At 36.0% G+C, this 14590-nt stretch overlaps 2 protein-coding genes across 2 annotated transcripts; one reads left to right on the top strand and one right to left on the bottom strand.

The window, feature by feature from the left end:
- The first annotated feature begins 1116 nt into the window (after positions 1-1116).
- LOC107642284 (Protein kinase superfamily protein) lies at positions 1117-6167 on the top strand. The gene is made up of 8 exons (XM_021122725.2): positions 1117-1390; positions 1607-2096; positions 3969-4226; positions 4646-4797; positions 4884-4963; positions 5054-5192; positions 5355-5504; positions 5713-6167. The coding sequence occupies exons 2-8, from the start codon at positions 1643-1645 to the stop codon at positions 5869-5871; spliced, it is 1392 nt and encodes a 463-aa protein (XP_020978384.1). The 5' UTR covers positions 1117-1390; positions 1607-1642; the 3' UTR covers positions 5872-6167.
- Positions 6168-8268: 2101 nt separating this feature from the next.
- On the bottom strand, positions 8269-13749 carry LOC107642280 (AP2-like ethylene-responsive transcription factor AIL6). The gene is made up of 8 exons (XM_088486235.1): positions 13044-13749; positions 12348-12927; positions 11985-12067; positions 10177-10265; positions 9535-9608; positions 9393-9443; positions 9189-9265; positions 8269-9077 (listed from the first exon to the last, which is right to left on the bottom strand). The coding sequence occupies exons 1-8, from the start codon at positions 13177-13179 to the stop codon at positions 8608-8610; spliced, it is 1560 nt and encodes a 519-aa protein (XP_088342361.1). The 5' UTR covers positions 13180-13749; the 3' UTR covers positions 8269-8607.
- Between the last annotated feature and the right edge of the window lie 841 nt (positions 13750-14590).

Below are 14590 nucleotides of genomic sequence, written 5' to 3'. Positions count from 1 at the left end.
AAATACTAAAAGAAATGACCAAATATATGCCTATTGCTTTATGGAAAAACTAAAAGTACCTTAAAAATGTCACAACTTGCCTTAAGCTAGGGTTTCTCATGCAAAATGTCTTTTATTTGTGATTAGTATTATTACCTCTCTTTTTAAATTTTGGGTGTTTGTGTATGTGTATTGTCTAAATGAAAAGTCTAGGAGTAGCAATTTTATTAAATTCTGGCTAGCATATAATCAGTAAAGAAAAGTGAGTTATTGGATAAAATCTCACACCATTAAATTCATCATTAATGACTATTTGATGGCTACAAATCACAAAAATTGCTGTCCCCTAATACTCCTTTTGTCTAAATATTCCATGTCTAAGTGTTTGGCAAAAGCTTCCGAAAGTTTAACGAGGGAAGTAACAAATATGTGACTTGTGCAAGCAATAACAATATAATGGGATCCTAATAAATCAACTTTGATGAAGCATATCACAATACGCAAGTTTGATATTTAACATATGGAAGACCAAATCTTTTACCTAGGTCAAACATTCCACCAAAAGAAGAAAAAGATCAATTAAGTACAGATAATATTCAATTTGGTTCTGAACTTGCATGCAAACTTTAATTTAGTCCCTAAAATTTTAATTGTCTTTATTTAATTTTTAAATTTTATGAACATAACTCATGTTAGTTCTTGAAACAATTTTCAACGTATAAATATTAACGGAACATTGTTGTGAACAGCCGAATGCCGCACTAAACTTTGTAAAATGATGTCGTTTTAGTTTTGGCACTCAAATAACCCAAAAACAATATCATAAATGGTGTTTATTAAAATTTTACCTAACAAAATAAGTGATACGATGCCATTTTTGAACTATTTAAATGCCAAAACCAAAACTGTATTATTTTACAAGTTTTAACATGACATCTAATAGTCTATAACAGTGCTCCATTAATATTTTTATACTAAAAATCGTCTCAGGAACTAATATGAGGCAATTGAAACCTCAGGACTAAATTGAGACTCGCATGTAAATTCAGAGACCAAATTTAGTATACCCATAAAATTTTATTTTATTTTATTTTATTTAATAGCACTTAAATTCCCACTTGGGAGGTGCTTGCTTTTGTGCGTTAGTTGCGCCAAAAATGACGAGCTTGAATGCAAAGCCATATAGATTGCATCACTATCCAACACTTCCAATACCAATGAAAACCGCTTCTTTTGGCCACGCAATATTATTACTTCATATAAATATTTCAAATATCTTTTTGGATTTTCTCCTATTAATAAAAACCACCTTTTCTCTGCATGCTTCTTCTTAACCTCCCAACAACAAGAACCCTCTCTCACTTCTCTCTCTTTCTTCTGTGAATCATGGATCACTAAACCCTCAACCAAAGTAAATAATAAATGTTATGCTTTCATTTCATTCCCCTGTATAAAAAGGAATGCCTACTCTGTTTTTGTTTTCCTTCATGACTACTATTTTCGATTTTTATTTACAAAAATATATAATTTTATTATTTTTTTTTTAAGATATGAATGAATACATATTTTCTTTTCCCTCCTTGTTTTCTGTAACTGTTTTAAACGGTGCGTTTTGTTGTTTATGCAGAGAGAAGCGGAAGCAGAAAGAAGGAGACGAAGAAAGATGAAGAGAATGGATTCGAAAAGCGATAACGGAAGAGAGTTTTCTAGCGACGACGACGCATCTCCGAGATGTGTAATGGAAGCTCCTGTTTCTGAAACAGAATCCGACTCCACCACCAGCAGCAGCAGCAGCTCCTTCTCCCCGGAGAAGCTTCCGCTTCCGCCACCGCCAGCGGTGGCAGCGGCGGCGCTGAGAAAAACGAATTCGAAGGAGAGCAACTTGCAGCAGTGGAAGACGATGATCGACGTGTTCAAGTTCAAGAGCGTTAAGAAATTGACGACGATTCCTCTGCTCTCTGCGGGGAACGAAATCACGAGGAAGGGTTTTGCTAAGAAACTTGCTCGGATTCGAAGCGCCGAAGATAGCATCGACATAGGTGTTATTCCGACGAAGCCTTCTTGGAGGAACTTCGATTACGCGGAACTCGCAGCTGCAACTAACGATTTCAACCCAGGTTAGCAGAACTTGCTACTTTCTATTTCGGTCCCTTATTTTCATTTTACATTTTCCTTTACTTTTATTCATGTTTGATGCCTAGTTTCAAGAATTCAAGTTTCAACTTGCAAAGTTGTAAGTGATTTTGCTGATAGTAGCAAATTTGGTGTAGATGAATAAAAAGGAGGGAATAATTTTACCACTAGTTTGAGACTTTAAGACTCAAGAATATGCAAAAACTTTCTGCCTTCTTTCATTTTTGGTACAACGAATATGAAATTTACCCCAAAAGTATTTGTTATTATTATTATTATTATTATTATTAGAATTTGGTTAATAGTTAGTTACAATTGGAGCTAGAAGTAAAAAGAATGCTAATTGCGACTAATAAAAGTTTTAAATTTTTAATGAATTAAATATATTTAAAATTTTACTAATTTTGGGGAGGTTGAGAGAAATTATATGGTTATTATGGTTGAAAGGGTCAGCAGCGCCATGAGGTTGGGGAGTTGATTAGGTGCTTACTGCCAAACATGGGAGTTGGGAGAAATAGTAGACGACTTTTTGACCAAAAAGCATAGGGTTCCCTTTTCTGCTAGACAAGGACACAAAACTGATCATGGGTCCCTTCTTTCACACCTCTTAGATTCATTTAACACTGCTCTTTATAAAAGCTAAATCTAATACTATCTTTTTATAGTTAGATTAATTAGATACGATTGTGAGTTTGATCATTGCTATAGGTTATTAACATGTAAATAAAACATGAAAAAGCAAACATTTTTATATTTTTATTTTCCATTGGGAAAGTGCTTGGGGAGGATGCTGTTTCTGACAGTAACAAAACACAGGCGTGGTCCTTGATGGTGCTTTCGGCTACCAGCAGTCATAAATTGTCCCACTGTTGGCCTTCGGGCTTGGGCATTGTGTCCTTTTAAAAGAGACATATCTGTTGTCAATTATAAGATTTTGAAGAGTGAACCCTCCTCGTTTGATTTTTATCAATGAATTGGCCATAATTTTGTCAGTGACACGGCCTACTAACTTTGTCTTCTCATGTCTTCCAAAACGTTCATTTATTGGGGACGTAAAGGGTTGGTATATGAGGTTCTTTCTTTCAAACTCACCCTGCAGTGTGGGGATACTCTCGTTTAGGAATTGATTTTGAATGGTAGTAGTTGAAGAAATTAATACATATGATTATGACTTTTATCCATTTCAAATAAATATTGACCCGGAATAATCATAATCATACATTAAAAACATACCACGTAATTCATAAAATTTATAGTTATTATAATTATTATGCAGATAATTATTTATTCTGGTCTTGTTCTATCAACCTACGTTGAAAAAATGTTCACACTACTGTTACAAATTAGTTAAATTACGCATAAAAGATGGTCGTATAGCAAAATAGTAGACTAGCAATGAAAGCAGCCTCACTAAAATACAAATAGGTATATCAAATTTGTAGCCTTTATTTTTGACCCAATTTCGCAATATGTTTCGTATGTAGGAGTATTTAATATAATATCCACTATTAGTCAATTAGTGAAATAATTTTAATGAAAAACCGTTGACAAATGGTTTGAATAAGGAGCCAGTCTCAGAGCCTAGAATCCTTCAGCATTAGAATTGAAAAAAGTTCAACTAGATTTTGCCCCATGTCATCAATCCAACTTAAATTTATTATGCTTATAAGTCAAAGTTTAAATCCAATAAATATTGGTGACTTTTGAATATTTGATTATTTGAATATTTTCCTTATCTACCAAAAATAAATTGAATATTCCTCAATCCTTAATAAGATCAGAAACAGTTACATAGCAATTTACATCATAACTTGACTTTTCTTTTGTTCTAATTCTTGGAACTTTTGGTTGCACAGAGAACCTGGTTGGTAAAGGTGGCCATGCAGAAGTGTACAAAGGGCACCTACCTGATGGGAAAGTTATAGCAGTCAAGAGACTAATGAAGAATGCCAAGGATGCTGGGGACAGAGCTGGTGATTTCTTGACAGAACTTGGGATCATTGCACACATAAACCACCCAAATGCAACACGCCTTGTTGGGTTTGGGATTGAACGCGGTCACTACTTTGTACTAGAATATGCTCCACATGGCAGCCTTTCTTCGTTGCTCTTTGGTGGGTTTGATGCATTCATCACTTGGAACTCGTTTGATATCCGTCTCAAGACTAAAATATCAAGAACATCTGGGATACAACTCTGTGGAGAAAGAGATAAATACAGAAACATATAAATCCTTATTTAAAACAATATTTTGTTCAATTGTCTGTCTACTGAAAAATTGGAGACAAGAACAAAGATACAACTTTTCTGTTTTGTCTTTGTCTTGTTGTCCGTTTTTTTTCTGAAGTGCTTACCAAATACAACATCCTTCTCATTTCTTGGTCTTGCACTTTTCTGTTTATCCATCCATTGTCATTTATCTTGCCACTATCACCTTTTTTCCACAATTGTATTTTGATATCCAAAGATGTATCAGAAAGTGACATCAATAGATAAAAGTTGCTTGCAAATTAAGAGGTGTTCAACATGTCAGGTTCTGAATGCTTGGAGTGGAAGACAAGGTTCAAGGTCTCCATTGGAGTGGCAGAAGGGTTGCAGTATCTCCATCAAGATTGTCCTAGAAGAATCATTCATAGGGATATCAAAGCCTCTAACATACTACTCAATGAAAATTATGAAGCTGAGGTACTTTCATAGTAGTCTAAATAAGTTCTTGGCTTTCATGTTAAGTATTTTTTCTAACCATTAATAGCTTCTGTGATAAACTTCAGATTTCAGATTTTGGATTGGCAAAGTGGCTTCCAACTAATTGGGCTCACCACGTTGTCTTCCCAATAGAAGGCACATTTGGGTTAGTATTGCAGCCTCAAGTTTAGCTCTTAACATGTTTTCTTATTGTAACTTCATTATCTAAAACACTTGGTTGCATCAATGGCTGTAGGTATTTGGCTCCAGAGTACTTCATGCATGGAGTTGTGGATGAGAAGACTGATGTATTTGCATTTGGGGTTTTGTTACTGGAGATCATAACTGGTCGTCGTGCTGTCGATTCAGATAGTAGGCAAAGCCTTGTGATCTGGGTAAGTCTTAGTAGCCCCTTTTATATCTTGTGGAAGATCCTAATTGAAATTCGAACACCAAGGGATTAAGATGTTTATAACTCTCAATTTTGCTCAAAGATTACATATTCTATTTAATTATGACAAGGACAAAATAAGAATGATATACTATTGTTTTGTCAGGCTAAGCCACTGCTGGATACAATGAATGTGACGGAAATAGCAGACCCCAGATTAGAAGGGGAATATGATCCTATTGAAATGAAGCATGCCATGGTAACAGCTTCCTTGTGTGTCCACCAGATATCCTCCAAGAGACCATTCATGAATCAGGTAAGAAAAAAATCAGCACTCATTTCCTCATTCACCTGATTTAGTTACTCCCCTGTTCTTTTTTTATACCTTGCAGTCACTTTTTGGTACATCCTAGGATCAATGTATCTAAGATGTACCATTTTGTGGCAATTAAAGATAAAAGTGAACTGGAGCAGTAACTAGTATTTCAAATCTCAATTATGATGTGTTCTTGCTATAACAATAGGTTGTACCCTTACTCAAGGGTGAAGTAGCAGCTATTGAACTCAAACAAAACTTACCAGCAACAAGATCACTCTTGTTAGAGGCATGTGACCTTGAGGACTATACTTGCTCTAGTTACTTGAAGGATCTCAACCGCCATAGGGAGTTAATCAACGAGTGATGCTTGATTTGTTGTTTTAATTTGCGCATATAAATGTTAATGAAGGCTATGTATGGAATGGCCATTTTAGCAGTGTGTACAGCTGAATCCAAAATGCACGAGCTTGTGTTTTTCTTCAAGCTTTTAGTAGGATTGTAATTTGGCATGGAATTGTAGTCAGAAGAGAACCCAAGCAACCATGGTTTCGGCTTTTGTGAGCTCACTATGTTCATGCACAGGAGTGTTTGTAACTATTTTGACTCAGCTGTGCAATCTCTACATGAATCTCACCTATCAATCAAATTGCCCCTTGTGTTTCCCTTTCTCCTTCAGTAGTTATGGAAGAATAGTAATAGCAATAAAAAGAAAAAGTCAATGTATCATAGTCCGCAACCATTTAGGCATAGAGGAAATGTCTTTTAAAAAATTGGACCATCTTAGCCAAAGCTAAGGCCTCATTAAATAAATGAAAAGAAATTAGAAAAAGTATAACGTGCTGACATGAATAAACTTTGAAAATTGACAAAGTATTATCCGTCTTATGTAAATATCTCTGAAGATAGATGCAATCCCCTATCGCGCTACAATAAACACTAGCCTTTCACATTTCTTCTTTCCTATCTTGATGATTGATATAAGAGTTGATATTAGGTCTCTTGTTAAATAAAAAGAGAGTTGATTACCATGAACTTCTTTCCCAATGATTCTTGGGAAATAAGTAAGCCATGATAAAGATCCCATCCATAGCACTGCAAGTCTGCAACCGTAAAACAGCATATTCATCACGCAAAACTCCCCCCACAAGTAGCCACATTTCCAAGCAATTTGATGCGTCTTGCAACTTGCAAGTAAGACGTAAGCAGCAGGGTCTATTAAAAAAGTGTCTTCATGGGCCATGAAGTCATGTAGCTTTGCAGACTATCAAGAAACAGACTCCTTGAGCTTTTTTGGCAGCCCATACTCATTTATTTTAACTAAATTATGACCCATTTTGAACCGCGCCACTGACCAAAAACAAAAGAAAAAAGAACTAAACTGTGGCACTTCTCGAGTGAATGATATTTATTTTTTTATTTATTCTTAGCACCAGAGACGATCTAGAGGGCCACCGAAATTTCCGAAATATGTATAAAGCATTAATCCGCTACGTTACTAATAATATTTCTATCAACTTCTGCCAACTCTTGTTTATAATTGTGTTTAATGAAAGTGTCTTTGCGGATGTGTCTAATAAAAATATCTTTTTTATAGCTATATTTAATGGAAGTATCTTTATAGATGTATTTTCTAGATATGTCTCCTTATACATGTGTTTAAAATATAATAATCAATTATTATTAGTAGTAAGTTAAAAGATAGTATATTGGTACCCTATTCTTTTCCATACAGTATATATGTGTAGCAGTGTCATGTTACATTGTAAGTTTAAACTCGAACTACTCTTTTGTTCACATATATACATACGTCTCGTAATGAATAAATAATTGCATCAGTTTTTGCACCCCTTGCTGTGACTTCTGGATCTATCCACGCTTAAACTAGTTTTATTATTTTATTCAGAACTAGTGAAGACAATGAATTCATTGAACTGGAACATGCACAAACACCAAATGGAGCTCAAAGGGTGGACCTCATGGCGGTGAGAGAACAAAGAAAGAATTAACTTTGCTTGGAAGAGAGACTATTGACGAATCATTTTGGAGGGCGATGCTTCCAACATCCACTCATGCATCTTTGAGATATTTCAAGATAATTGCTCAATTTTGAAAAACATTTCTCTATATTCATATTCATTTTGATTTTCTAGTTTCTTGTGAAACATGACACCCAATCACTTATTAGTAGCATGACTTTTTTAGCACATATGACAATAGGGGTCAGTTTCACGAAGAAAAAACCATTATAACATCTCTTATTAATAGGTTGAGAAACGTCAAATATAGCTATAAAAAGTATAAGTAACCAACAACATTTTTGAATAATGTGTAAATAATGTGAATTAATAGGATTAAAAGAGTAAATTTAATAAGTAGCATTAAATTAGGGTATAGTGTACTTATATTTGATTGGTGATTGTTCATGTTGTTCAAGACAGTCATTATTTAGCTAGCCTACTGCCATCAAGATTTATACCGCAAATTTAATGTTAAGTTTGTAGTGCGATAAATACCACCACCCTTTTTTTTTTCGTCGTTTTACAATGAACTATAGTAAATTGGTAATAATGAAATAAGTCGCTGAAGAAAATTGCTCGAGGTACAGTAGCAAGGTTTGATCGCAGGATAATTAATTAAGTAATTGGTTTCAATATTTTAAGAAATCATCGGGAAAATGTTTGCGGAATGTTAAAAATGTATAAAACGAGTAGTCAGTGAAGAGAAAAGGCTAAACAAAGTTGGTAATAATTTAGACAAGGACGATCAAACTGATACTACTGCAGTACCGCTGCATGTTAAGAGGAGAATTATACAGGAATTCTTGTGCAAGACCATATAATAATGCACAACTCAAAATATTCCTCAAATTTGAGTAAATTTAGTTACATAACCCACCTTCCTACTGTAACTAATTAAGACTACCACAAAATTAAACCTCTTATCTATGTTTACTTAGCAGCTGAAGGGTTAATTATAGATGGGGAATTTTGAACCGGGTCAGCTAAATTGTGCGGCCAGTGACTATAGCTTCTTGATTTGTTAGCAGAAAATTAAAATTAGCGAAAGATAACTACTAGTTTGATCAGGTCATTATTAATACTCAATAGGACTGGGGAGGCCATATGAAGAACTCAGGTGCTGCTGCCGCCACTTGCGGTGCAGTCAGTCCAGCGGCATTGGCAGAAGTTACGGCGGTTTCTACACCGTTAGTGGGGTGGAAATGGTGGAAGAGGTTGTGGTGATAATAAGCTGGCGCGGAATCATATGGGATTCGGCAGGGGATGGAAGCAATTGGCTGATGTATGGTTGATGAGAAGTTGATATTGCTGCCACTCATGTTTGCACACACTGGTTGTTGCTGCTGGCTGCCGGTGGTGATGGCGTTGATAGCAGACTTCTGCTCTGATTCTAGGGAGAGTTTCAAGCGTTTCGCAGCGCCACCAACAGGAAGAGAGCTCTTCATTATGGCATCAACATCGTACCTGCTCATCTCAAAGTTGGTTACTGCATTTGCACCTCGGAACTTTATAGCTGCTATATCATATGCCTCAGCAGCTTCCTCTTCAGTTGCTGTCAACCATAAATAAGAAAAGGATTAAGTGATAACATAAGATCAGCATATAGTATATGAAGCTCAGCAATTTGAATGAAGGTGAAAATGAATTAAGGTGAAATACTTACCGAATGTTCCCAAGTAAAGATCTTTGTTTCCGGCAACGCGACCAATTCTTGCTTGCCACCTACCTTGTTGGTGATGCCTGCAGGATTAATTGGAAACAAGCATAAGATATAGGACCAAAGTATACGAGAAAAGATGAGTACATGTATTATTCTCTACAATGATATCAAATTAAAGATGATGTTGAGTCATTTGAAATTCCATACCTTGTCACACCTCTGTATATGGAAGCTCCCCTGGAAAAGCCACTACTTTTCCTGCAAAAAAGATAGTCACGTATTTCAGTACCCACATATAAGTATAGTTATAATATAGTGTTTCAAATTTAACAGGCCAAAGCAGACAAACCTTCTCAGTGATGCAATGAATTCTTGCTTTGTTACATGTTTCATCTCCTCCAGTTCCTTTGGGTAATTGGAAACCTATGGAATAAGAGGTAGAAATAATTAATAAGCAAATGTTGCAACTTGCCAGTTCAAGTTACCAAGTAAACCCCGAATTATTATTTATTAAAGATATATTATTCGCACTCATGCATAGAACTGAGGTACATAAAATAGTTGCATAAAATATTTCTATATATTTTTGTATATAGAATTAGTCCCTTGACCAAGCCTCCTCTGCTTTCTTTTTATTTTTAATTACTTTTGTTGTTTTACCTTCAAAAATTGACCAGAAAATCCACTTTTCTTGGCACCTTAGCCTCAACTTTTTACGTACCAATGCAAGTAAAGCATATTCCTTTGACAACAGCCAATTACCTAGATCCACTTTAGCAAAAAGATTGAGCATGCGATGCATATGTATATGCTCATAGGTACTCAGATAAATGAATATGAATTAAACATTATTACTTTAATAGAATAGCTAAATCTTTAGTCCCATCTCAACAAGCAAGGTTCCTTTCAGCTATAAACGTAGGATCATTTCATGCACACAAAGCAACTAAGAAAGGATCAAAAGCATAATACACAAGGAAGTGACCCTTACAGGGAAGTTGGTGGTAGCAGTGGGACCCCAATACTTTAAAGCTGCCAAATCATAAGCTCTCGCGGCCTTTTCTTCTTTGTCATATCCACCTGATGATAACCATGATAATAATTTACTAATAAGTTTCAGAAAAAAAACTACCATATCTTAAAACAATGTATATATAACTGTGCAAAAGCTTAATATAGGTTGAACGAGTAGAATTTTCACAGGAAGCTTTTCTTACCCAAGTAGACTGTAGTGGCAGCCAGAGATGCACCAAGTCACGTTTCATATGCAAGGACATAAGCCAAGAATATCAAAACATTAGATTATGTAATAGTCAAAATTATCTGCAAAAAAATTACTATTCTTGCAAAAAAGAGAAGGACCAAGCAAAAAAAGAGATCCTATGCTTGCCAAAATGCCACGATGCATGCGCACAAGCATCCTTTTTTTTTTTTACTTTCTTTTTTTTTTCTCTCTCTCTCTCTCTCTCTTTCACCACCATTTTAGGTAGCTATACTGATGGATCAAAACGACTATGCAATTCCACATCATTGCATGAGATCCATGTACCCCACCCTCTTTTCTAAGTACAAGGACGAGACGAATTTTAATTGTACCAAAAAGTTGAAAACTATTAACAATAATCATTAGTTTATAATCTTGTAGTTTTTCCCTTTTGGCATAATTTTAAAAAATCCCACTAGGTACATAGCCCACATTTTCAAAGACATATCACAAATCCCGGCCACATAGAATGAAAAAAAGGAACACCGAATTGCCTATTTCACATTAGAAAGAGACTATAGACAATTAGACATCATCACTTTCTGGCCTTCCTTTTTCTCTCCGCATATCTATCTTGCAATAAAGTGACTCATTTACAATATTTATTTATTTTTTTTAATTGTTATTTGTCTCTAGTACACACAAGATCTAAGAAATCCCGTGAGTTCAATTCAGAACCAATTAAGATAGAAGAGGACATTATTAATCAGAGATATGCCAGACCCACTGTCAAGAAAGAAAGCCTTTCAGCTAGCTAAGCATAGTGAACACTCCACCACCACAACCATCTCAATGCAAGTAAAAAAAAGAAAGTACAAAATTTTCAATATGGTGGCTGATTGGTGATGTGGTCAAACCCAGCTTTCACTGGCACACCAAGTGTGAAAGCAAAAGCAAAAGTTAAAGTCCCCACTCCTCGCCCTACCCAGAACAGAACAACAAGATTTATGACTCTTGATGGATGGATAGATATTAGCCATGAAAAGGGTACACAAAGAGAGAGGAGAGAGAATGAGAGCGAGATTTAGATTATTAGTCTTCTCTGAAAATATGTATCGATGTCTAAGGAGACAGGGAAATCAGAGGCACCCGAATCACATGGGGCAAAATGGCGGCACATTGGATCAAATCAATTGAAATGAAAGGGAGCAAAACAACACAGTTAAGTCACAAGTACTATTACTACTACTACTACTCTATGTGTGTAGTGTAGGAGCTAGCTAGCATTGGTACATGTAATAAAAATGTAAAATATACTTCCTATACTCCCCCCACACATAACATAACAATAACAACATCAGTCAATCATAAAATAGACTGTGTTGTGAAAGAAACCCAGGTGTCCTACCACACTCTCGACCATTAATGCATCCTTCAATGCATGCAACCCACTTTTCAGTGCACAGTATCATCCCCCTATCAAAATTTCACTACTGCATACATATATTCTAATTTTTCAAATTCATTTTCTTCTTACTATTATCTCAAAAAATAATTAAATAAAATGACAGATATAGAGAGAGAGAGAGTGCAACCTTGACGCCCTTTTCTGGCCTGACCCTCTCTTCTACAGCTGTTATCCCATAGATGCGCTTCATATCTACCAGTCCATCGGTGTCTGAAATCAAAATACAAATGACAAAGTTTATTAGTACAAAAATACAGACATTAGAATAAAAATAATTGAACATGGAATGCTAGAAATTCATGACCCCTTGACCTCATTTACACTATGGTTAATAACTTAATCACATTCCCAATATTCCCAACACGCCAAAAGATCCTTTCAGAGTGAAAAAGAGATAACCATCCATTTCAACAACAATAATAATAAATGATAAGTAATATTAAATAAATAAATAAATATTTAATTTATGGAAACTGAAAATCGTTGCTACCTAGTGACTCCTCTGTAAATTGAAGTTCGCTGGCCAAATGTATCGACGATCTTCTTCGAACTATCGGAATCGGATACTACGACGGCCTTCTCCGCCGAACTCTGCGCTACGCCTAGTGACAAAGCTCCGGTAGCGGTAGCGGCAGCGCCGCCGTTGGAGAACGCCAGCTCGTTCCCGGAGGAATCAACGGAGCGAGTTCCGAACTCGTTCCCACCGCCGTGCTGCGCCCTACCGATGGAGGCTGAGTCGTCCACCTCAGACCCCGAGTTAGCGCCGGAGAAAGCTTGAAATCCAGTAATGGCCTTCAGATCTTGGTGCTCGCCGCCGAAGTACGCGCCGCCGTGGTCGTACATGTGCGTCGTCAGCGACGAATCCTGCGTCTCCGTCTGGCTATCGGAGTATCGCATCATCGACGACGACGAATCGCCGAGAAAATCCTCCAGCTTCGGCACCACAGTCGTCGCCGCAGCATGCGACGGCGCGTGACTTAGGTTCTGCGACGAGTCCACGTAGCTCGTCATAAATAGCGACTGCTCCACCATGCCGTGCGGTTGCTGTTCCTTCCCCTGGTTTCCCCAACCTGCACCAAAAAAAAAAAAAGATTAATAGACAGAAGTATTGTTAGCTTGGCTTTCAGTGTGTGGTTAATTGCATATGATGGCGTGATTAATTAATTAATTAGTAATTAGTAATTACCGTTGGCGTAGAAGTTATCTACGAAGTAGTTGGTGGTGGCTGAAGCGGCGTCGTATTGGGGGAACTGTGGCTCGGATGTCCTTAGCATTTCCATTGGAGAAAGCGAAAACGATAGCCAGTTAGTTGCACGAGCCATTTCGATGTGTTTCTTTTGCTCACTTACTCTTTCTTTCTTCTCAACACACAGATCAAGACTTTGTTATAGTAATACAGATTTTAATGTATTACCGGAAAGCAGCAAAAGATGGTGCAGAGTATAAGGAAGGAAATGATGTTGTTCTGTGAAGGTAGGCGTTACTTCTTTGACGAAAGCTACTTATCCATGCGGGTTACACTATCGTATTATTATTGGTATTTTAAATAGGGAAATAGTAGAAACAATAATGTGTGGTTTAGGTGATTGGAGAAAAGAGGAGGAGAAGATAGTGAGAAACGAATGCATGCAAGGTCATTAATGAAGCTTCGGTTTCAGTTCTGAGGGTGTAAGAGAGAAAGGGAAAGAAGAGAAGAGAGTGATGTTGAGTGGAGTTATATAAGAGCAAGAGTTTCAGCGCAAAAGCTGAGCGACTGGGGTGAGTGAGTTATAGAGAGCGGAGAAAGAGAGAGAGAGAGAGGTAAGAAAATGTGAACAAAAATGAAAAAAAAAATAAAACCAAGAGAAACGACTTTAGGCTCTGCGGTGAAGAAAAATTGTCTCAAGGCAGGGTCGCGAAACATCCGGGCTGGCGGAAAATTGAAGAATTTGTTTCTTAGGGTTAGTTTCCAAAATCCTTTTTTTTACCATAATGCCCTCCCGCTTTTCGTTCCGGAGAAAAAAATTGGAAAATTAAATTAAATTAAAAAAAACGGTGTTGCGTTTCACACACTTGTCTTACATGCAGCTCCCGCGGAAGGAGTTGGGGAGTGGCAATAACAAAAGCAAAAGCAAAAGCGAAATTCAAACTCTAAACTCTCTCAATATCAACTTGTTCCTTTGACTACTTATCTTGTTTTGTTCTTATTCCTTTTAATTTTAAGTCCACTGATTCTCTTACAAATGAGATATAGTCCTTGTATTAATGGGTTCATTGGAATAGAAAGACCATTTAGAATGCCATAAGAAAAAAAATTGAGCACTATAATTGAGCACTATTACTACACCATATTTAATTGTAGAATTCTCACATGAATTGACAGGCAAGTTCTAGTGAACTCGTTATGAATGGCGAGTTAAAATTAAAAAAAATGAGTTGGTTTATATATTTTAATTTATTTAAAAAATATTAACTCGATTTGATTCGTTTGAGTTAATCAGTTAAACGAGTTTATTTTTTGTCCTATTTTTTCTTTTTTTTTTAATTACTAATTATATATAATTTTAGCAATTCTTTTACTTGAGATCCTTACAAATAAAAAAATTGATCATACATTGATATATTTCATAGTAAATTATCTAAGGTTTTAAAAACATTAACAAGAAAGAGACTTTATATATTTATAAAAAAAAATGCTAGACAAATCAATTTGCACATGTTTAACTCGATCGAATCCGTTTAACTCACAAATTA

This window comes from Arachis ipaensis, chromosome B5 (genome assembly GCF_059453495.1).
Source record: "Arachis ipaensis isolate K30076 ecotype BB chromosome B5, ASM5945349v1, whole genome shotgun sequence".
Lineage (NCBI taxonomy): Eukaryota > Viridiplantae > Streptophyta > Magnoliopsida > Fabales > Fabaceae > Arachis > Arachis ipaensis.
Note: the sequence above shows the minus strand (reverse complement) of the source record. Positions and strands in the feature narration are given on the sequence as shown.

Excerpts from the sequence above, each read along its gene's own strand:
- LOC107642280 (XM_088486235.1), bottom strand. The coding sequence starts at position 13,179 with ATGGCTCGTGCAACTAACTGGCTATCGTTTTCGCTTTCTCCAATGGAA. Across the intron at positions 9,444-9,534 it reads TTCATTGCATCACTGAGAAG|GAAAAGTAGTGGCTTTTCCA; the intron begins GTTTGTCTGCTT and ends TCTTTTTTGCAG. Across the intron at positions 9,078-9,188 it reads TCTTTACTTGGGAACATTCG|CAACTGAAGAGGAAGCTGCT; the intron begins GTAAGTATTTCA and ends TATGGTTGACAG.
- LOC107642284 (XM_021122725.2), top strand. The coding sequence starts at position 1,643 with ATGAAGAGAATGGATTCGAAAAGCGATAACGGAAGAGAGTTTTCTAGC. Across the intron at positions 2,097-3,968 it reads AACTAACGATTTCAACCCAG|AGAACCTGGTTGGTAAAGGT; the intron begins GTTAGCAGAACT and ends TTGGTTGCACAG. Across the intron at positions 5,193-5,354 it reads GGCAAAGCCTTGTGATCTGG|GCTAAGCCACTGCTGGATAC; the intron begins GTAAGTCTTAGT and ends TTGTTTTGTCAG.